At 38.3% G+C, this 23,508-nt stretch overlaps 1 protein-coding gene across 4 annotated transcripts; it reads right to left on the reverse strand.

Moving 5' to 3' along the window:
- Positions 1–1,080: 1,080 nt before the first annotated feature.
- On the reverse strand, positions 1,081–22,951 carry mllt1a (MLLT1 super elongation complex subunit a). 4 transcript variants are annotated; one of them, XM_048209055.1, is made up of 12 exons: positions 22,787–22,951; positions 18,056–18,236; positions 16,494–16,576; positions 12,331–12,474; positions 12,093–12,218; positions 9,088–9,717; positions 7,699–7,786; positions 7,121–7,232; positions 6,377–6,476; positions 5,840–5,908; positions 3,680–3,751; positions 1,081–3,595 (listed from the first exon to the last, which is right to left on the reverse strand). In XM_048209055.1, the coding sequence occupies exons 1-12, from the start codon at positions 22,796–22,798 to the stop codon at positions 3,467–3,469; spliced, it is 1,746 nt and encodes a 581-aa protein (XP_048065012.1). In that variant the 5' UTR covers positions 22,799–22,951; the 3' UTR covers positions 1,081–3,466. The 4 variants fall into 4 exon arrangements, with proteins under 4 accessions (XP_048065012.1, XP_048065010.1, XP_048065011.1 ...); XM_048209053.1 differs by having other exon boundaries at positions 5,831–5,908; XM_048209054.1 differs by having other exon boundaries at positions 7,699–7,789.
- Positions 22,952–23,508: the final 557 nt, after the last annotated feature.

Below are 23,508 nucleotides of genomic sequence, written 5' to 3' on the forward strand. Positions count from 1 at the left end.
ATATATATATATATATATATATATATATATATATACATATATACAGTCAAACCAAAATTTATTCAGACACCTTGAAGATTTCATTAATACAGTTTATTCACTATAATTAAAAAAAATGGTAATAAAATATGACAGGATGGTTAGGTCATAGTCAGGTCAAGTGTGAATAATTTTTGGTTCCAAATTTTTATCAGTTTTACTGGTAGTCCACTGTATGAAGAATTTTTGGTTATGTCAGTTTACTTTATTTTACTATCCTCACTTACATAAATGAACTATAGTGTCCTGCACCCACTAGTAAAAATATATCAAAAATGTGTGAATAATTTTTGGTTTAACATATATATATATATATATATATATATATAAATGGGTGATTGTATAGTTGCAGGTACATTTGGTGTCCAAAGTCATTTTTTCTGAATGGTTATATTTTTAATTATTAAAATAATTTGTTACTCATTGTCATGGATCACAAGATGTTACAGGCCATAACAATGTAATATTTTCTGTAATATTTTTTGTCTCATATAACTGAAAATCATGATTTCATGTTGTCATTCTGTTATGGTCAAACTCTGTTACCAAGGTAGAGTAACAGTTTGTGCGAGTGTGAGAGGGAGAGAGAGTGTGAATGACCTTCAATTACAACACTTACATTATATAGTTATGGCCTGTAACAACTTGTTTTTTAAAGAAAGAAATAGAAATAATGAGAAAGTATTATACTGATCAAAAGTGTTATAATGTTATAAAATAAAATATTTCTCAAATAAATGCGTTTTTTTTTTTTTGAACATTTCAATGTTTTCAACATAAATAAGCAATGTTTCAGCATAGAATAATTTCTGAAGGATCATGTGACACTGAGGAATAATGATGCTGAAAATTCAGCTTTGCCATCACAAGTAAAAATTACATTAGAAAAGTTATTTTAAATTATAATAAAACTTAAAATACAGTAAAACAGTGATATTGTTATCAAATAAATGTACTTGTAAAACAGTTTAACCTGGGGTTAAAAAGATGGCTTAGCAGTTAACCTGGCTCTTAATGAAACTAGCAATAAAAGACGCTGTGAACAGTACTCAAATGACTTTATTCATAATATGATTTTGCAATAAAAACATAAAAAGTAACATCTTTTGCCCTTATTACAACTTGCATCATATGACCACATGGTGGCATTGTATGCCAAGTTTAACACGTCATACTAAAGGTTACTCTTCTGTTCAGATCAAGGAAGGTTTTCTACCACGTTATCAAAACATATGTAAAAACCCAGACCTCCCCAAACCCCACGGATAAATACAGTAAGTCCTTCCGCGCTCACAAACACAAATAAAACCACCACTGACTGACAAAAGACAGCTCTCTGCACCTGCAAGCGAAGTATGTGAAAATGATACAGTATTAACCGTCGATTAATGTTTCCTTCAGCTCCTGTAGATAAGATTCCGACTGTTTACTATACATAAGTATCTATGTAATATGGTTGAAATATATGCCCCTCCATTAGTGTTGTTACTTTGCTGCATCCCACGTACAAAATACAGAGGTTCTTCACTTTCCTTCTGGAAAAACAAAAGCTTAAACTAGCTGGTCTCAGATGGATGAATTGACTAACAAGTGCCCAAAACCCCTCTAAGACCAGCAAACTAGCTTAAGACTTTTTTCAGCATGGTTTAAATCAAATACATTAACAAACTCACAAACACTTGTTCGTTTCACAAATATGCAGTCCTCCCCTTGTAGTGGATAATAATGAGGCTACAACAAAACAAATGCTAGTAGAAATTCAACTGATATGCAAACACACCCTGCCATCAACTCATATATTGGCCTGAAGTAACAGTTTCAAGTTCTCATGGACACGTTTACAGTCTATCATGATATTATGTGCTGATACAGAGAAAAAAAAAAAAACCCAACTAAAAATTCCTTTAAAAACTGGCAATTCTTGACACAAAACAATTGACAAATTAATATCATATTGCATGTAAATATTGTATAAAATTCTTAAAAATACAGTTTAGACAATTAAGTACTTGAGTCAACAAAGCCAAAAGTGCAGAGGTACATAAATAAAAAAAAAAAAATAACCCCCTCAAATAATATATATTAAAAAAAAAAAAAAAAAAAAAAACCTGGGTGTTCTCAGTGGGATGTCTTTTCAGAGCTGCCACTCAAGTTCACCTAACTCCACCCCTTTGCCTCTTGCCCCACCCCTTTATGACAGGCTGACCCGAACCAGTATCCGGTCAAAGGTTAAAGTTCACAAACCAAGAGCTGGGAGTTAAAAGTTCACACACATGACACTCAATCATTCTCTTGCTGAAAAACGCACAAACATCCCTAATTGTTTCAAAGCTATAAACGTTTTTGTTCGCTAAGATTCAGACGAATCAGTTGAAGATTCAAAACCCATGCAAACGAAACTCCCAGACTCTCGCAGGGTGAAGTTAAGGGCATGTGGTCTGCAGCTCAGGCCACGGAGCCTCTTAAAGCTATTAGCATAAGAATGGACACACAGAGGTGAAGTTGAGTGAAGCCGAGATGTAGTCGCTCTGAGAGAGAGAGAGAGAGAGAGAGAGAGAGAGAGAGAGAGAGAGTCGGAGTCTGAAGCACAGTGAATCTACAGACTGCTGTTCCAGCAGGGGCCACTGAGAAAAAAAAACAGCTCGTCTTGTCCTTTTCTTTTGTCTCTCCCGCTTAATCTAATGCATAAACCAGATATGATGACAGAAACACACAGAGATCAACACAGATTTCCAAATACTTTCACAAGCTGCACTAGCAATGCACAACATTTAAGTTCTAAGGCCCGTTTGGCGAACACCTAAATGAGGATTGATGCATATTGGCATACAAATCGGAATCTCCCTGGGACGATATCCAGGTATCCCACATACACAGAAGGACTGACTAAAGTCGGAGTGAAAGATAACACTGCTGTAATTGCTAAGAGCACAAATGAGATGGTGTGAAAAAGGCACTAAGACTAGCCCTAGAGGATAAAAAGCGATACATTCATGGCGTGTGGGGCTTCCTTTTCCGACCACAATCGATCAAAAATACCTTGAAAAACATTGGTACAAAAATAAAATATAAAAGGTTGCAACCCTTGATGCATCAGTGCGTATGGCTACAGAGAGACTTTTTCCTTTCCAGCTGATTCGATTATGACCTCCCAGCAGTCCTGGCCCCGTTAAGAAGAGATCTTCCTGTCCAACAGGATATTGAGAAGGAGAGAAGAAAAGTGTTGTAGTGTTGGTTTACAGTCGAGACGCCACATAGCTGCACTTCCTCCTCAAAATACTGTACGATTCACTCCTTTTCATGATTTGTTTCCCCACTCTTTTCATTTCCTGTGAACAGACTTTCACCTTTTTGCAGCCCTCTCTCAGGACAATAGAAGTGAAAAAGGGCAGCCTCCCCCCTCCCCCCAGCCTTGATGGACTTCCTGTCATGTGGCAGTGGCCTCCAGGTAGCTCTGTAGTTTACGGACAGTTGACTCATCCAATGAGAAAAGGTCAAAGTCAAAAGTTGTGTTGGTGACATTAAAGTGGCCGGTCTCCTCGATGAGGTTCACGATCTGGAGGCAGGAAGCAGGTCAGTGGTGTTTGTTCAAAGCGTTTACACAAGCGCAAGCTATTTTAATTCACACGCAAACACCCACCTGCTGTAGAACGTTACGCTCTCTTAATGCCATTAGCCTGCGATGAAGGTCTACTAGCTCTTCAGTGTACGCCTGAAACAAGAGGAGATGATGATGATGTCGGGAACGAGAGAACAGGAGATCGGTTTTCTACTGTGGCTCCAAAGACATGTACAAGCTTGTATTAGGACTAAAACTATAAAAATCAACATATTTACTGAAATTAGATGTAAAGAGCAGCTTTACAAACTAGTACTAGTAACAGGATGTCATGCATTGTGCACTGACTGAATAGACCTCAGCTCCAAAACTAGTGAGCTGCCTACCTAGGCAGCATTTCAAGGCATCATAGACAGGCTCCTGAGATGGAGGCTGTTCCATAAGATAGCTTATTATACTACTACTAATAATAATTTAAAATTTTAAAGAAGTAGAATAATTGTTGTTGTTATTATTTAGAGTAGTTGTTGTAATTATATATTTTATTTATATAATATAGTTATTATAATTTCATTAAATATTTTGGTAACACTTTACAATAAGATTTGTTAACATTAGTTAACTACATTAGTTAATATGAACTAACAATGAACAATACTTCTACATTTATTAATCTTAGTTAATGTTAATTTCAACATTTACTGATGCATTAAGAAAAAATTTGTGTTAATTTTTAAGAAAAAAAAGTTGTATGTTAACATTAGTTAATGCACTGTGAACTAACATGAACATTTTTATTAATTGACATGAACAAAGGTTGATAAATACTGAAAGAATATATTGGTCATTGTTAGTTTATGATAATTAATGCATTAACTAATGTCAACAAATGAGACCTTATTGTAAAGTGTTACTTATATTCTTAATAATAATAATAATAATAATAATAATAATAATAATAATAATATATATTTTATTATTAATACATAATAATACATAATAATAATAATAATAGTTATTATATAATTCTAATAATTTTAAAATATAATTAATCATCATCATCATCATTAATTTAATTAATTTAATAATAATGATGATAATTATTCATTTTAAAATAATAATAACTATAATTATTTGTAGTAATTCTATAATGTATTTATATATTAATTTTGAATAGAATTTATTTTCTTTATGTAAGAAGAACAATTGTTTTTAATATATGTAATGTAATAATGAGAACAGTGGTTGTCATTATATATTTTATTTATATAATAAATGTTACTGTAATGCAATTATAATTTTTAAATTAATAATAGTTATTATATCATTGATTTAATAATGTATTGCTATTTTTTATTAAATATTATTGCTATTAATTAAATAATATTTATTATTATAACTAATGAATATTAGTCAAATATATTCCCCAATTTTTGTGTTATGTATTTTTAGAGTATATGTGCGTTCACACCATGTCATAATTGCCGCAATAATTGTATAATATATGTGATTTCAACTTGTAAAAAGCATTCATGTCCTCGTAGAGCCTGTAAGATGGGAATTGTTTGAGAGCTCCTATTTGTACCACCTGACCTCTGCAGGTTAATTTAGGCATTGATAGTGGTGACAGGTTAATTCATAAACACAACTTCATTCTTTATAAATTTCTCCAACAGTGTAGCATTAGCCGTTAGCCACGGAGCATAGCCTCAAATTCATTCAGAATCAAATGTAAACAATATAACAGTATACAATACTCACATAATTCGACGCATGCATGCAGTATGCATGACGAACACTTTGTAAAGATCCATTCTGAGGGTTATATTAGCTGTGTGAACTTTGTTTATGCACTGTTTAAGGCAAGCGCGAGCTCCGTGGGCGGAGAGCGCGCGATTTAAAGGGGCAGCAGCCTGAATCAGCGCATTTCTAATTATGCCCCAAAATAGGCAGTTAAAAAATTAATTAAAAAAAATCTATGGGGTATTTTGAGCTGAAACTTCACAGACACATTCAGGGGACACCTTAGACTTATATTACATCTTGTAAAAAAAACATTCGATGGCACCTTTAAGTTCCATTTCAGTTAGCATCCCTTAGAAGGGCACCTAAGTGGGTAGTAGACAGCAAGGCAGCTAACAAGGTTTTGGAACAGAGGTCTAGTTGCGTCGAGTTGATCAAAAAGAAATAACTTATGGAGGTAAGAGGTGAAAAATTAAAAGGTTGATTTACCCTTCCTACCTTGTCGTATCCCTTCTTCAGAACCTTTTCTTGACGTAAACAAGGGTCGGGACTCTTTCTGCCTGACACCTGCATGATAGACAGACAAAAGGAAACCGAGAGGAAAGGAACAAAATAGAGAAAAGAAAGAAAATCATATAAATGGACTAAAGAAGAGGTTTAAAGAATGATTAATCAAGACAATGATCTATGGCAGTGTTTTTCCAGCAATAGTGGACCAGTGCCTGGAGCGCTGCTGAAACCAAGCGGTGCTCCAAATCCCAGTGATCTGACTGGCAGCACCCAGTTAAGCAGCATTCCACAGTTATTGGATCAAAAGCTGTGTGTCGCCACCTCATTTCAACACTGGGCCCAGCGTAATCCAAGAACTAATGCCAATCGTCCATCATCCGACAGTCGACAATCAAGTTTCAAAGGAGCAAAAGTGTGTGCGGTAAGTGTGTGCTGTAAACTGAACGTTTGGCATGACTGAATGAATAAACACACCGGTTGGATGACAGTCAAGAAGCTGACACACAGTCTTGAATATCAGTTCACCTTGTTGTTGGTGGAGCTGTGTTTCTGTGGCTGAGGGGGTGGGTCTCGACTGGGACGCTGTGGCCCGTCACTGCAGTCACTCTCGCTGTCCAAGCTCAGTCTGTGAGGGTCAAATATCAAACAATTAAACCCTGTAAGGAAATTAATGGATTAACCAAACAAAATATTTAAAAATTCTGTCATCACTCACCCTTATGTTGTTCCAAACCTGTGTGACTGACATCTGCGGAACACAAAAGAAGATTCTGAATGATGTTGGTAAAAAAACGGGCTCGGTTCCCATTGACTTCCATAGTATGGACAAAAAAATACCATGGAAGTCACTGGGAACCGAAACCGTTTTCTCGCCAACATTATTCCAATATCTTTTTTGTGTTACACAGAAGAAAGTAAGTCAAGTTTTGAAACGACACGAGGGTGAGTGAGTAAAAGACAGTTTTCTTTTTTGGTTTAAATTTGAATTTAATTGTATGCAGCAAACTTAATTTTAAAGAATAATTAAACACTGAAAAGAAAATCCTTTTCTACCAGTCATCTCACACTTCCAACCTCACAAAAGTAAGTCTTTCAAAGCAGCTCAGCAACACTTGAGTGAGATGAAGAATAAAGAGAGGCGTATGAAGTGAAGTGTTTACTCTGAGCAAACAAATCCGTTCTCCGCCTCTGCTAACATTGATTACAGGGACTTAAAGCATCTGAAAGACCTGCTTAAACAAACATTGGCAAGAAAAGGAGGAGAATGACCTGGAGTCTCGACTGGGCAGGTTGTTCTTGACTGGCGTCTCTTCGTCTGAGCTGCTATCGTCATCATCAGACTCCTCCGACTGGAGGTCCTCCACCATAGAGCGCAGCGGGCCTACAGACCAAAGTCCAGAATGAGCATTTGCAACATCTATAGTGGTTTGGTTTAACTTTCATACTCCCACTTCAAAGGTGAAGTGTGTAGTTTCTGTGCCACTAGCTTAACCAAACAGAATTTGAAAAATAATGACTGTTTTCAAACAGATTTCCTTAAATCAAAATGTCCCGCCCCAAACTCACACTATTAGTTAAGCCAATGTTCTGTGTCGGGCTGGCTGTTGCAAATTAAATGGGAAAGGAACAAGCCAAAGACAAATTACACACATCAAAACAAGCCCCTCATTCCTTCATTTTAAGGAAGTGCGAAGGAAGTGCCTGTTTCTGACACATCCTTAACCCTCTCCATGGTAATCGATTAAAGTAGCAGTCTGATAACCTTGAGTTAAAGTATAGTAGGGAAATCTATTTATAGATCTGACTGCTTATCAGGACACTCCTTGCAGTAAAAGAGCAGATCCTACCTTGGCCTTGTTTCTGTTGTGGCTCAAAGTCTGAGTCGGAGCTGGACTCTGAACTGGAGCTGGAATTAGATGGACTGGAAGGTGCTGACTGCTGTGGGAAAGAGTGGACAGAATACAAATTAAAGAGCTTGTTTATCACCGACATTAGCTAAGGTTTTAGGTCAGGGGTTGGCACCTTTTTAACAGTGTTAATTTTGTTATAAAGATCACTATGGAAGCTTGTTTCCACCATGGAATAAAAAATTAAAAAGGTAATTGCAACTTTTTATAATTCTCAGAATTGCAAGATACAAAGTCAGAATTGCGAGTTACAAAGTCAGAATTGCGAGTTACAAAGTCAGAATTGCGAGTTACAAAAGTCAGAATTGCGGTTTACAAAGTCAGAATTGCGAGTTACAAAAGTCAGAATTGCGAGTTACAAAGTCAGAATTGCGAGTTACAAAAGTCAGAATTGCGAGATACAAAAGTCAGAATTGCGAGATACAAAGTCAGAATTGCGAGTTACAAAGTCAGAATTGCGAGTTACAAAGTCAGAATTGCGAGTTACAAAAGTCAGAATTGCGAGTTACAAAAGTCAGAATTGCGAGTTACAAAAGTCAGAATTGCGAGATACAAAGTCAGAATTGCGAGTTACAAAAGTCAGAATTGCGAGTTACAAAGTCAGAATTGTGAGTTACAAAAGTCAGAATTGCGAGTTACAAAAGTCAGAATTGCGAGTTACAAAGTCAGAATTGCGAGATATAAAGTCAGAATTGCGAGTTACAAAAGTCAGAATTGCGAGTTACAAAGTCAGAATTGCGAGTTACAAAAGTCAGAATTGCGAGATATAAAGTCAGAATTGCGAGTTACAAAAGTCAGAATTGCGAGATACAAAAGTCAGAATTGTGAGTTACAAAGTCAGAATTGCGAGTTACAAAGTCAGAATTGCGAGTTACAAAAGTCAGAATTGCGAGATTTAAAGTCAGAATTGCGTGATAAAAACTCGCAATTGCGAGAAAATCTTCACAATTCTAACTTTATATCATTCTGGTGGTGGAAACAAGCTTCCATAGATCACCAACCCCTGGCTTATTTAAATAAATTAATACATTTTATTGTGGAAAATATATATTAAAATGCAACTTTTTTTTTTTTTTTTTTTTTAAAAGGTGGCCATCCTCTGACTTATTATAAATAAATAATAAATAAATACATTTTATTGTGGAAAAAATTACAAATTCAATTTTACACATAGTTAAAGGTTGCCACCCCGACTCGATTTTTTTTTAATTATAGTGAGAAAAAAAAAGAAAAAAAAAAGAATTCATTCATTCATTAAAAAAACTTGTTATCTTGATTTAAAATCCAAAACAAATCTTATAAACAAAACTATTATCACATAAGTCTAACCTCAGATTTAGACGAGGCCTCTTCATCCGAGTTGGAGTCGTCGGATTCCGGAGGCTTCTTGGACTCCTTGACCTCCTGGGTGTCTGACTTGCCCTTGGCCCAGCGTCCCTTCTCTTTAGAGGCCTTCTTATCCACATATCCCGAGGAGGCTGTGGAGGAAGACGCGGTCCGGGGGGAGGTGCCGGTGAATCCCCCACCGCTAGAGCCTTTTGACCCCTCTGAACCCCCCTTCTTTGGCTTCTTGACACTAGGTTTGGGTGACTCCGCATTGGAAGGTCGTTTGCTGGGAGCTTTTCCATCGGCCGCTCCACCTCCCCCTCCACCACCAGCCGACCCTGCCCCCCCTCCTTTAGGAGACATGCCTTCCATTTTGGACTCCTTCAGCGTGAGTTTGGGCTCCTTGAAAGCAGCTTTGGGCAGGACTTTGTTCTCGTCTTTCACTTTGATCTCTGTTTTCTTGGATGATGAGGATGAAGATGAGGAAGGGTCGCGGCTACTTTTGCTGCCGCCATCCCGGTCACCGTCCCCTTTGGATGTGGCCTTGCTCTCAGAGTCTTTTCGTGGCCGCTCTCGATGCTCCTTGGCCATTTTGTGGGATTTGGACACTTTGCTTCCCTCTTTACTGGGCTCCTACAGGAAACAGTGTTAGTTTTTAATCTTTACAGACTCAAATTCTGCCTTTGGTTAGCAAACGATTAAAAACAATAATCCTAATTCACCAAGTTAGATAGGAAGGGCAGGACAATATATGATAATTAGGGCTTTTCACACGCCGCTTAACCTTGGATTGTCGTCGTTTTAAACCCCACTTTTAACCCCGGGTAAAGGAACATTTCACACTTGCAATTCAGAAATGGGGTTAGCACCGCTTTTTACACAGGGTTAAGAAACCCTGCTCCGGAGCACAATTAGCGCCTCTTTTGTGGTGTCAACCCTGCATTGCTGTGTAAAATGTGTGCAGTGGGAAATGATGTGGCGTTAGAATGTTACTACTAGATGCCAAGCAACCAACAACCAATCGCGTGCCTCATATTCATGTGCTTTGGGTCACGCCACGGAAACTGTGCGTTGTATATAAACAGTCGATTCAGTGTGTAATAGAAAAAAATGACAAACAGTGGCAAAAAATAAGTGAAATTGGAGTGAAGAAGAGACCATTTCCTTCTTATTTTTATAGTCTGAAAAGCCAAATCCGAAAAAAAAAACCCTGATATTACAGTCGTCAATGTGTAATATGAGGACGCACAATTCTAGAGCCTTTATGTAAACAGGTCAATTTACTAGTCATTTTGGACATCTCTAATATATTAATATCGTAATAATTCAGTAGCATATTATTACTATCTGTCACCATTTACCATGGTACAACACATTGTCAAATACAACCAAACCCTATTAGGATAAAGCACACAGTTTGAGACCTTTAATAATAAAATAATCACAAAAGGCCATTAAAGCATATCTTAACTGCGACTATATAACCCATCTGTGACCTTCACACAAAGGTCATCTGCTGTATTAATGAGGCTGTGCTGAGATTGGGAGCTAATGGGGATGCTGGAAGACGCCCAACACTGGATGATCACAGTAAATCAACAGCGAGCGACTGACCCCCTTTACTGCACTAATGAAAGATGCCGCAGAGTGACCCAGACAAAGCGCCAGTGCTCGGCTATGATAAAGCGAAGGTCGTTTAATAGAGATATGACACATGTCCTACATAATGGACTCTTAATTCCTACTGAAATGATCTAATCTGCTGCTTAGAAGTAAACAAAAGGATGAATAGAGGAAGCTGTGATCCCTTAATATCTTGACAGGTTTCCGGTATTCACGTATGATAAAGTATTTGAGAAGAAATACAGAGGGGTCCAAAAGTCTATAAATCAGAATTTAATTGTTAACATAACTTATAAAATGAAAACAATTCTAATTTGAAAACATAATTATAATCATAACATAATTTAAAGGGTTAGTTCACCCAAAAATGAAATTTCTGTCATTAATTACTCACCCTCTTGTTGTTCTACATCCGTAAGACCTTCGTTCATCTTCAGAATACAAATGAAGATATTTTTGATGAAATCCGAGAGGTTTTTTTGTTATCCCCCATAGAAAGCAACATAATTACCATATTCAATGTCCAGAGAAGAAAAGATATTGTTAAAATAGTCAATGTGAATACAGTGGTTCAACCTTAAATGTCATGAAGCAACGAGGATAATTTTTTTACATCTGAACACCGGCTCAGTATTGGCTGAGCTGTTAACATGAGCACCACAACGTATGCATGTGATGCTGACGCTGGCCAATACTGAGCCGACGTTCAGAAAAAATTCTTAATTTGTGTTCAGAAGATGAACGAAGGTCTTACGGGTTTGGAACGACATGAGGGTGAGTAATTAATGACAGACATTTAATTTTTTGGGTGAACTAACCCTTTAAATGAAAATAAACTACTGTTCAAAAGTTTGGGGTCTGTAAGATTTTTTTAATATTTTTGAAAGAAAACTTAGGCTCACTAAGGGTGCATTTTTTACCAAAAATACAGTAAAGCAATAATATTCTGCAACATTACTACAATTTTTTAAAAAATGTTTTCTATAATCCTATAATTTCTATAATTTATTACTGTGATGACAAAGCTGAGTCAATGTTGAAAACAGATCTTTTGTTGAACAAAAAGTTCAAAAGAACAGCATTTATTTGAAACAAAATTATTTTGTAACATTGTAAATGTCTTTACTGTCACTTTTGATCAATTTAATGCATCCTTAAAAAAAAAAAATAAAAATCTTCCTGATGCCAAACGTTTGAACAGTAGTGTAATTTTGATTATATATATTTTACATCAAAGCCTTTTCTCTGTTTAAAAAAAAAAAAAAGTCAAAATCCCCATTTCTAAATTTAATACTAATTTTCTGTTTGATCTCATAATTTTGGACCCCAATGCATAAAAAGAGAAACAACAGCACATCATTCAGATGATGGCATACTCTTCAGACCTTTGATCCTTGTGAGGTCTTGCTCTTCTTAGGGTCAGAAAAGGCAGAAAGTGGGATAGTTGGAAGCATGGGGTAATCTGGACTGGGTCTTGGGACCACTTCTGATCCCTCTGGGACCACCATGATCTGAATTAGAGATTAGAGCACCAAACATTTTCCTTAATAAACTGTGCAAAAAAAACAACAACTTTATGTTGTTTACAACTGGATATAATCAGAAAACAAATGCACCACTCACCCCTCCAGCCTTGACCAGTTTGCGACGGAAGTCACGAGTGGGATTATTGAAGGTGAGTTTCTCACAGCGCAGATGATTGACAGGCGGGTTGCCCTCCAGGTTGAGGAAGAGGTCGTAATTGAAGCACACCTTCTTTGGCTCCTCCTGTGTGAATCGCATTATTCAGTGATTCCATAAAATCGTCTTATATTAAAGGTGCAGTGAGTGATTCTGAGAAACACTGTTGATATTTGAATCAACCCAAACAAAAACACCCCTCCCTTCATTGCTCCACCCCCAAAATGAACTAACACACAATGAAGAGTGGATGTCTCTGTATGACAAATGAACAAGGAAGAACAAAAAAAAAAAAAATGAACCTACGGTACCAAAGAGTATATACAACAAGAGTTTGTTGTTAGTTGCCAGCAGCACACCAGCTCCAGACAAACAATGATACTAAAAACTGTCCTGTTACTGTAACATTACAACAAACAAACAGCAAATCTAATGTTACTCACATACGGAGCAGAAACTAGTGTTGTCAAAAGTACTGACCAAGCGGCAACCTCCCCCAGTCTCTCGTGAAGCCAATACGGAAGTGACTTAAACTGCGATTCATCGACTGGCCGCTAGGGACAGGCTCCAAAAGAGAGCAGAATCTCATTGAGTCCCATGTTTACAGCAGAAAAAAACATGTTTACAAGTTGGTTCAAATTGTGGTTTTGGTCTATACTGCTAATTTTGCCCTTCATGACAACTGTGAGGGGGGTGAATTTTTTTCTAACTCATTCTTTTAAATTATATTAAGCCTTAAAGTTCTGCATAATTAAGGGCGTGGTCACTTGAGTGACAGGTAGATGCCGCTGCTGTCCGTGAGCCATCACTTTACCTCAGCTAATTCCTGCCGCTGAATTTGGCATCTCAGCCGTATTTGTGCTCGATTATTTTATACAATTATAAAATATGGCTCGCTGCATAATATTCGAGACTGATGTGCATCTGTATAGATGTGCATGCATGGGGAAGAGACACAGAACACACGTCGTTGGATCGTGGCATTGGCTGAAAGTTTTGATTGTGAGATTTACTACAATGACAATACCAGGAGGATATACAACTCTGACAGCACTGCTTGGATATTATAACTAAAACTGCTGCACTATTTTGAAAAAATATACTTTGGACACGGGCTCATTTGTTTGTTAGATATGATCGTATACAGATTTACAACATAAACGCTGCTCAGATTGCATTATTTCTTGAAGAATGATGACAGAGAGCAGATCATTCAGAAGAAATGTTATGCAAACAATGGATAATATATCAATATTTCATGGACAAAAAGTAACAAATTTTCCCAAGTGCCACAGATTGGATTCATCTCGCGATCTCTATTATAAAGGTATGAAGTCCCATTTTGATTTTCCATGTTGTTATTTGCACACCCAACACAAATTACTGGTGTTGGAGCATCTATATCTTAAAAAAAATACAGTAGATTGACAGTAAACCTTTAGAACTTTCTGATGATAAAACTTATCTTCATTAATAATTTAGATAGTATCTAGATAGATAGCTCCTTTGCTTGCTAACATGGTCACGTCGAGCTAGGCGGGCGTGGTTTCAGCAACCAGTCACATCAGCTCAAACCACCTCCCCGCCTCTTTGCCCATTTTCAGTTATCTGGGAGTGACGTGCGGTGACGCGCAGCTAAGATGGCCGCGGCCTCATTTACGCATCAAAACTGCTGATCAGAAATCTATGGGTGACGTCACGGATACTACGTCCAAATTTTTTTACAGTCTATGGTACTGAATTGGTACCAAAGTGAAAACTGAAATTACTGAAATTTAAAAAAATGTGACCAACATTTCCCCCTAGCATTTTGAGCGCTGTTGAGTGGATTCTTAAACACCTCTGACTGGCCATTGTGTTCAAACACTCAACAGATATATCTGTGATTGGCTACAATGATCAACACAAAGGAGCATTTGAAAGCACACGGAAGTATTTGAAAGCGTTTTGAAAGTGGGAGCATTTGAAAGCAGGCATCTATCAGCAGACCGGTCCACTGATAGACGCCTGCTTTCAACCGCTCCCGTGTGTATCTGTGTAAGCTCTCAGTGAAGAGCATCAAAGGTGTCAGGTTTTTGAAGCACTGATCATTGTAGCCAATCACAGACATATCAGCTGAGCGTGTGAACACAACGGCCAATCAGAGGCGTTTAAGAATCTGCTCAACAGCGCTCAAAATGCTAGGGGGAATTGCTGGTATCATCTAATTTTTAAAATTTCAGTTCCGACTTGGTACCAAAGTCTGTAATTTTGACAACACTAGTCGAAACAATGCAACCTCCATCCATTTTTCTTCCCGCTTGGGTCTCTCCAGCGCTGGAAAGCTTTTCTAATATTAAAGGTTTAGTTCACCCAAAAATGAAAATTATGTCATTAATGACTCACCCTCATGTCGTTCCAAACCCATAAGACCTCCGTTCATCTTCGGAACACAGTTTAAGATATTTTAGATTTAGTCCGAGAGCTTACTGTCCCTCCATTGCAAATGTATGTACGGTATACTGTCCATGTCCAGAAAGGTAATAAAAACATCATCAAAGTAGTCCATGTGACATCAGTGGGTTAGTTAGAATTTTTTGAAGCATCGAAAATACATTTTGTTCCAAAAATAACAAAAACTATGACTTTATTTAACATTGTATTCTCTTCTGGAATCCTTTCCATTGAATTGATTCCATTGAATTGATTCCATTGAATCCTTTCATCTGTCGGCGTTGGTAATGCACTTTTACGTCGTTGTTTTTGGCAATTAGGACATCCGCAACATGCACACTTACGCACCATTTTAAAAAATATATCAATACCAAAATACAAACAATGTAGAATAGCTTGAATACAGCGTGCGTCTCCCTCAGACTGTAAACGAAGCTCGGACGCACCAGATAACACGTCAGCAGCGTCACTGCGGAGCCATGAACCCGGATTGACAACACACCCGGAAGAGAATACAATGCTGAATAAAGTCGTAGTTTTTGTTATTTGTGGACCAAAATGTATTTTCAATGCTTCAAAAACTTCTAACTAACCCACTGATGTCACATGGACTACTTTGATGATGTTTTTATTACCTTTTTGGACATGGACAGTCTACCGTATATACATTTTCAATGGAGGGACAGAAAGCTCTCGGACTAAATCTAAAATATCTTAAACTGTGTTCCGAAGATGAACGAAGGTCTTACGGGTTTGGAACGACATGAGGGTGAGTCATTAATGACATAATTTTCATTTTTGGGTGAACTAACCCTTTAACATGGGTCCTAGAGCTCTTGCCTGATCAAAACCCTTCTCTTTCCAGTGTTATTCCTTTGACCTTTTCACTTTTGTAATGTCTTTCAGCTATCTCTCTTTCTGCAGTCTTTCTTCAAATCTCCCCCTTGCTCACTATCTCCCCTCCCCCATCATAAGTGGACACACCCCCTAATGCTGATTGGCTACAAGTGTGTTGTGGTGCTCAGTCCGATCTACTTTTAAACAGAATTTCTCAGAAATCTCTTACTGCATCTTTAATGAGCAACTCAAGCATTGAAGTGAGACAACAAAGCAGATACTGGAGTAATTCTAGAACTTCTTTCATGGGGGGGGGGGGGGGGGAGAGATCTGCCAGAGCTTCATTCAAGATTCAAAAGCAAAACCTCAGCAAAGTTCAGAATTACAAATCAAACACCCAACATTCTCCACCTCAATCTTTTTTATCTCTGTCCCTCAGCATGCAGAAATCTATGAGTTGCTGAAAACAACTCAGGAAAACAAGACTCTCTGTAGGCTGGGGATGTTTTCCAGACAAGATTCGACAGATACGGTTGCATATCACAAGCCTGTGAGTCAGCGGGTGGGCTTGAAAAAGAGAGCATAATTGTTTCGCATTATGCCAGTTAGCTCATAAGGCAAATCATTCTACGGTGCCTACTTAATGTCACCGAGGGGAAGTTCACAAATGACAAGACAGAGGAAGAGAAGCTGATGCTTTGATGAGTCACAGAGTGAGAGAGGGATGCGTGCGAATGTAATTGTAAAAATAAAAAAAAAACCCACTACAATAGCAAATAACAAGAGACAACAGCAAGAGGACAGGAGAGTTAGAGGAACAGACTTCGATACCTTACCTTGTTTTTGAAATAGACCTCTATGGGCATCAGAAAGCCAGCATAACCAGACTCCTCAACCTTGTATGGGGGCTCCTTACACACTGACATTAAAATGAATACATGAATTATTTCACTGAAAATTTCTGCATATTTAAAATAAAAACTTGAGAACAATGACATTTTTAATGTTTTTGAAAGTATCTTGTGCTCACCGTGGCAGCATTTAAACAAAAAACACAGTAAAAACAGTAATTTGTGAAATATTAACATTTCAAAAAGCTGTTTTCTATTTGAAAATATTTTAAAATGTAATTTCCTGTGATGGCAAAGCTGAATTTTCAGCATCATTACTACAGTATTCAGTCTTAAGTATTACTTAATGTTTGATATATTGTTTAAGATTGTCATTGTATTACATTTTTTCCATTGTGTTACAGTTTCTTATTAACAAATAAGAAAGGGAGGGTTTTGCTCATTATTATTACTTGTTACATAATTTTTGCTCTGATTGCTGGAAAGGAACATAGTTAAGTGTGCGCACAATAATTTTGGGCGATCTTCCCAAAATTTCATATCACGATCTTAAAACAAACAATCACGATCCACAATCTGAACTGCGATCTTCCCAATTTTGAGATGTACTATCGAGAATATCCAGACTGGAACAAGCCTATTTGCACAATTTAAACACAGTTTTGCACTATTGTCAAAATAGTCATTAAACCCTGAGTTAAACTTTAAAACACTGCACAGTTTTCACTGTATGAATTAAATATGGATCGATTCTTATTAATACTACTTAAGTTATTCAGTTAAGAGCAGTGAGAGATTTTTGTATTTTGTAAGAGGCGAAAGCACACCGCTTTAAAGGAAAGGGATGACATGCGGCACACTGATCATATTAACTTGACTATCATGTTTTCATAATCGTTAGAAACCAAAATCGAAACCGAAACTAAAATTTGATTCTTCACACAGCGCTACTGCTGTTGAATTGTTTTTCAAATGCGTCACCAAACATGAAAGATACATGATAAGGACACCTGATATAATTCGGCCAGTCAGCACAGCCATCTAGTAGGAAGTCATTGCTGTATTTTAACATTATTGCAAGGACATAAAAGATTTGCTTAAAGAGTAGATTTTAGATGATCACAATATAAACCACCCCTAAATGATACATTCAAAATATCCCTCTGTCCATATTATTATCAAATAATGTGAATAAAACAAAGCTATCTTTGATCTTAGACCAGCACTGTTAGTCCAAGACATGTGACACCTGGAATGCATGAAGTGTAATGGGTTGATGTTTAATCTACTGACAAGAGCTTCATTTCACCAGTCATCCGAGGCTGCTTATTTGCAGCCTAAAGTATTGATTTAGTATCAGCAATGAAATACTAGATGCTGGTATTGTACCAAGCCAAAATTTTGATATTGATCCAACCCTAACCTTAAATATTTAAAAAGGAAGCATGCTGCTCCTCACGATGTGTAACATGTCATGTGGCTCTCATATGCAGTTTTTGAAGACTGAATTGTGAGTGGTGGTGCAATATACGATCTGTGAAATTTACCTCTCTTGGGTTTTGGAAAGCTCTCGTGCAGACGGAAGACGACTTTATCCACAAAGTGCTGAATGTCGCTGTTCTCGGGGCCTCGCACAAACACCATCCAGTCATGGGTGAAGCCCTCTGATGTCACCTTCTTCCTCAGCTGGGCCCGGTGACCCAACTCAAGCTTTACCTGAACCGTGCACTGCAAACACAGAAACACATATTAATTAAATGCTTCAATAAGACTGAGGTGAGTTGAAGTTCAGTAGAGGAGACCAGCAGCATATGTGCACACACACACACACATACATCAATACTTAAAGTATCAATAAGATATTGACAATGTGAAAGGCTATATCACATAAAGGGTGCTTCTCAAACAGAAGGCTGCATCCTTTGGAAGTTTCTAGACTAGAGTCCTCCTCAGCATTAAACGCTAGAATGAGACATTCTACCAAGTGCACATGGCTACGTCATAAATGTTTAAATACTATTTAAACTTAATTTTGGAAAAATACTTTGTATTACAAATCTTTATTGGCTTTCTATTAATGCAATACAGTGAATGACAGCCATCTCCCAGTGGCTTACATTATTTTGTCTTACATGTCATAATAAACTCAGACGAGCTCAGTGTGGACTAATTTTCCGTCAGTTTATTTTCTTGAATTTAAATGTCTACAAAGGATTGTGGGTCATTTAAGGCCGTGAAGGATGCTTCCTTCAAAACAGGCCAGAAGAAGGATGCGAAACGAAGGCTGCCTTCCAAGGATCCTTCAGATTGAGATGGCCTTAAGCGATGTTTGATGACATAGCAGCCAAGATATGCAGCCTTCATACACACACACACACACACGACAAGTAAAGTCATTGTTACAAAATATTTCCATTTCAAATAAATGAACAATGTATATTAATGAAATGTAACAATGACCTTACTTGTCACATACACTATATTTTCAAAAGTACTGGGACACCCCTCCAAATCATTGAATTCAGGTGTTCCAATCACTTCCATGGCCACGGGTGTATAAAATCAAGCACCTAGACATGCAGACTGCTTCTACAAACATCTGTAGAAAGAATGGGTCGCTCTCAGGAGCTCAGTGAATTCAAGCGTGGTACCGTGATAGGATGACACCTGTGCAATAAGTCCATTCGTGAAATTTCCTCACTACTAAATATTCCACGGTCAACTGTTAGTGGAATCATAAAGTGGAAGCAATTGGGAACAACACCAACTCAGCCACGAAGTGAAAATCACAGTAAAATCACAGAGAGGGGTCAGCGCATGCTGAGGCGTACAGTGCGCAGAAGTCGCCAACTTTCTGCAGAGTCAATAGCTACAGACCTCCAAAGTTCATGTGGCCTTCAGATTAACTCAAGAACAGTGCGTAGAGAGCTTCATGGAATGTGTTTTTCTACGGCTGAGCAGCTGCATCCAAGCCTTACTTCACCAAGTGCAAGGCAAAGCGTCGGATGCAGCGGTGTAAAGCACACCGCCACTGGACTCTAGAGCAGTGGAGACGTGTTCGCTGGAGTGACAAATTACGCTTCTCTGTCTGGCAATCCGATGGATGAGTCTAGGTTTGGTGGTTGCCAGGAGAATGGTACTTGGCTGACTGCATTGTGCCAAGTGTAAAGTTTGGTGGAGGGAGGATTATGGTGTGGGGTTGTTTTTCAGGGGTTGAGCTTGGCCCCTTAGTTCCAGTGAAAGGAACTCTTAATGCTTCAGCATATCAAGACATTTTGGACAATTTCATATTCCCAACTTTGTGGGAACAGTTTGGGGATGGCCCCTTCCTGTTCCAAAATGACTGCACACCAGTGCATAAAGCAAAGTCCATAAAGACATGGATGAGCGAGTTTGGTGTGGAGGAACTTGACTGACCTCAACCCAGCAGAACACCTTTGGGATGAATTAGAGCGGAGACTGCGAGCCAGGCCTTCTCGCCAACATCAGTGCCTGACTTCACAAATACACTTTTAAAAGAATGGTCAAAAATTCCCATAAACACACTCCCAGAAGAGTTGAGGCTGTTATAGCTGCAAAGGGTGGGCCAACTCCATATTAAACCCTACGGATTAAGAATGGGATGTCATTAAAGTTCATGTGCACATAAAGGCAGGTGTCCAAAAACTTTTGGTAATATAGTGTATGTGTGTGTATATATGTATATATGCATGTATATAAATATACATGTATATTAAAATCGAATAAAATATGTATTGCATTGTGTTACATGAAATCATTTTTATGCAATGTTGCTTTTTTGTCCTCCTAAAAAAAGGACAAAAAATGGATTCCATCACATTGGAAAATCATCAAACTGTAGGGAATTTTATTTATGGAAGACTGTTTTAATTGAGTGAATTCATATAGCTGAAAAAAAAACTGTTATTGAAATAGCAGAGAAGAGTTACTAATAAAAGGCCTCTAGACACCAAAATCTGAGTAAGAATACCTTTCATACACATGCTCAAGCTAATCATCTGTATCATCGACTGGTTCTGCCAAATGGCCAGAAAAAGCCATCAAGGGAATTCCTTGAAAAGCAGCCAGGAAAAATGAACACTGCCCACACAGGGTGGAGATAGGCCAGACTGGGTTCAGGTGCCCAGAGATGCTCAGCAGCTGCTGTTGACTCGAACCCCTGAACTCGTGGAGATTTAAGAACCGGAACAGAGAAGAAGATTGAGACAAGCTTCTTTTCTTTTTTTTTTACTTTTCAGAAAGATGGTAAGCATAAGAAAGAGTGGAAGGAAAATCTTATTGGCTGCCGTCTGGCCTGTTCTTCCTTTCACCATAAAGCTCTTTAACTCCCTGCGTTGGCTGACACCGCCACTTGTCCGAGCCAAAACCTGCCAGCCAGTCCTCGACGCTGCCAGGCATCAGAATAACCCCTATGAGTCCATCTCTCATTCACTCACCCACAAGCCCCAGCCGTGTCACATATATAGACAGACAGTGAGACAAAAGCCTGGCTACCCTCAACAGCAAGAACCGCTGCTCTTTTTCCAGAACTTGCCATTTGTAATTTCATCACAGCAACAGCAACTTGCCTTGAAGTAACGATTACAAACGGTACCTACATAAAAGCTGTTCCACCCCGCCTGAGAGGAACATGACCATCCGAATATGAAGACGATACGAGACAGACAGGAGACGTACACAATAAGAGATTCAACACATGACCACGCTAATCCCACGGAGAAAAGGGGTAAAAAGATCAAAAGGCCTTTTTGAAAAGGAGTAGATTAAACAGGAGGACAGACAAACACTACTGGCTCCCGGTCTCACAAGACAGAAGGGTGCAGGTCTCACAAATCCCCAGCACAGACACACTCACCCACATCACTTTTTGTTATAAAATGCGAAATAGACACAAAAGTGGCAGACTGGATTCCTCTCAGGTCACTGCTATGATACAGATTATCATTCAAGCACAGTAAAAATACAAGCAGGTCACGTGTAAGCCGACAAAACAACAAAACAAGTCTCAGAAGAGTTGCTGCAATGCTGTTGTCAAAGGCTGGAAAACATCATGAATGAATGAAACGAGTACAAATACAACTATATTTCATTACTTGAGAAGTGGAGGGATTTCTAAAATCACACGTTTTGAGATTCGCTTTCATGCGTAGCTCGTGTAACTGCAATAAGTAGTCTAAAGCAGGATTATGCAAGTTAAAAGGAGGAAAACAAACAATACAACCGGACTGATGATGGAATAGCAGGATAAACAGCTCATTAATATTAAGCAGTAATGCTTAAGCAAAAAAGGATTTTTTTCTACATCGAGACAGCTTTATTATTAAAGTACTAACATAATGACAGTACGTAATAACGTAATCAAAATGTCAAATCAAAACACAAATTATTGCTGTGGCATTAAAGCTGTCATAAAGACGCCATATTGACGTTTTATGATTTTTCACTAGTGACAATAACTCTAGCAGCTATAGTAATTTTAAAGAAATGTTGAAATCCCATATCACTGTGTGATAATTTCACAGCAGTAACAATAACTGTAGTGGAAACGGGCACATTTTTGTAATGGGACACATTCAACATTAATAACAAGAGAAAAAGTTTATTTCTAAAATAATGCATTTAGTAGCAGCAAAAGCAATTACCCTACTGCAGACCACAGACACAAGGCAAAACGTGTAAAAATAGCTATGATCTTCATCTACAGCATATGATCACTGCTGCTGCTCATAAATCATATTGCATAAAAGGGCAATTAATTAGCCTTGGAAGGAGACAGATTCCCGCTTTAGGAGTCCATCAGGGACCCGCACCCTCAGAGCAGACCTGTGCAATGCCCTCAGCCGCTCTCTGTCAGGAACACTAATACACGAAAATGCATGTTCCTCATTTCCTTTAATAAAAGCCGCAGACTGTAGTGACTCCCGGGCCAGAGAGAAGCACAGGACAAAAACACTCTCCTTTGTGTTTCGGCTGGTACATGCACGACTTGCCTACTGCAAAAGCTGGCGCACGCATCCAGCCCTTTAGGCTGAGCTGATGTCCCCAAATACCGATGTAGCTTTAATATGCGTGGCCAGCTCGAGTCAGATAGCTGAGAGGAGGGAGGAGGGAAGAGGGAGGGGGGTTATATGGGTCCGATCCGCTGCTTTCACGAGCCCCAAGTGTCCACATTCAGCTGCAATGGTGGATTTCTCTAAGCGCGCGCTTACAAAAGTTGACTTCACTCCATGCAACAGCAAAAGCGTTTCATACTCTACCTGATTCTCCATAGTTCACCGGCCTGATGAAGGTCCTGTTTATTTACAGAAGGCTTTTGAGCGGCTGCTCCCGACTCCTCATTGTGTGTCAATTCCAGCCCAAAACCGGAAACTAGACGGTTCCCCTCCCCTCTCCGGACCTCTGGCATGCACCCAAAACAGAAAGCGTTTGTGACCAATCATATGCCGCCTAGGATGCGATTTACGCCGCCCAGCCAATTGTGAAGCGCGGTGGGCGGGACTTCCCACGGGCTGCCTGTACTGGTAGGTAATAATTAGAGATTAGCCGAACCGATGGGATGTTTTTATTTTTTGCAGTCTACATAACGTGCGGTTATTTTTTCCTGAATTATTTTCAGTTCCGTTTTTGAAAACAATGCATGTTACACACAGCTGTGTTATGATTGGTTGGTTGAAGGCATGCCTCTGTTCTGTGTTTAATTAGGGGATTACAATAGATAATTAATGCTTAGTGATTTCACTTGCCATTTGAAGGGACTAATTTAATATATGGGAGACTGGGGCTAGTTGTCACACATTTTACTATAGTAAATATTTTTTATTTATTTTTTTTCATGTCTATTAAGGTCTTGGCTCCAATAAAGCTAGCCCATTGAACATTTCAACCGGGAAAAATAGTTCATTTAACACACGTTGACTCAATAGCGGGTATGTTGTCACTATATGGGGTAAGTTGTCACAATGGAATTTGGCTTTAAACA

The sequence above is a fragment of the Megalobrama amblycephala genome, linkage group LG12 (assembly GCF_018812025.1).
Source record: "Megalobrama amblycephala isolate DHTTF-2021 linkage group LG12, ASM1881202v1, whole genome shotgun sequence".
In the NCBI taxonomy this organism is placed as follows: Eukaryota; Metazoa; Chordata; class Actinopteri; order Cypriniformes; family Xenocyprididae; genus Megalobrama; species Megalobrama amblycephala.

What these genes read in the sequence shown, in the direction of transcription:
- mllt1a (XM_048209052.1), bottom strand. An exon ending in AGGTCTATTTCAAAAACAAG is followed by an intron (nt 12,475 to 16,493) that starts GTAAGGTATCGA and finishes CGATTCACACAG; the next exon opens with GAGGAGCCAAAGAAGGTGTG. An exon ending in AACTGGTCAAGGCTGGAGGG is followed by an intron (nt 12,219 to 12,330) that starts GTGAGTGGTGCA and finishes TCTCTAATTCAG; the next exon opens with ATCATGGTGGTCCCAGAGGG.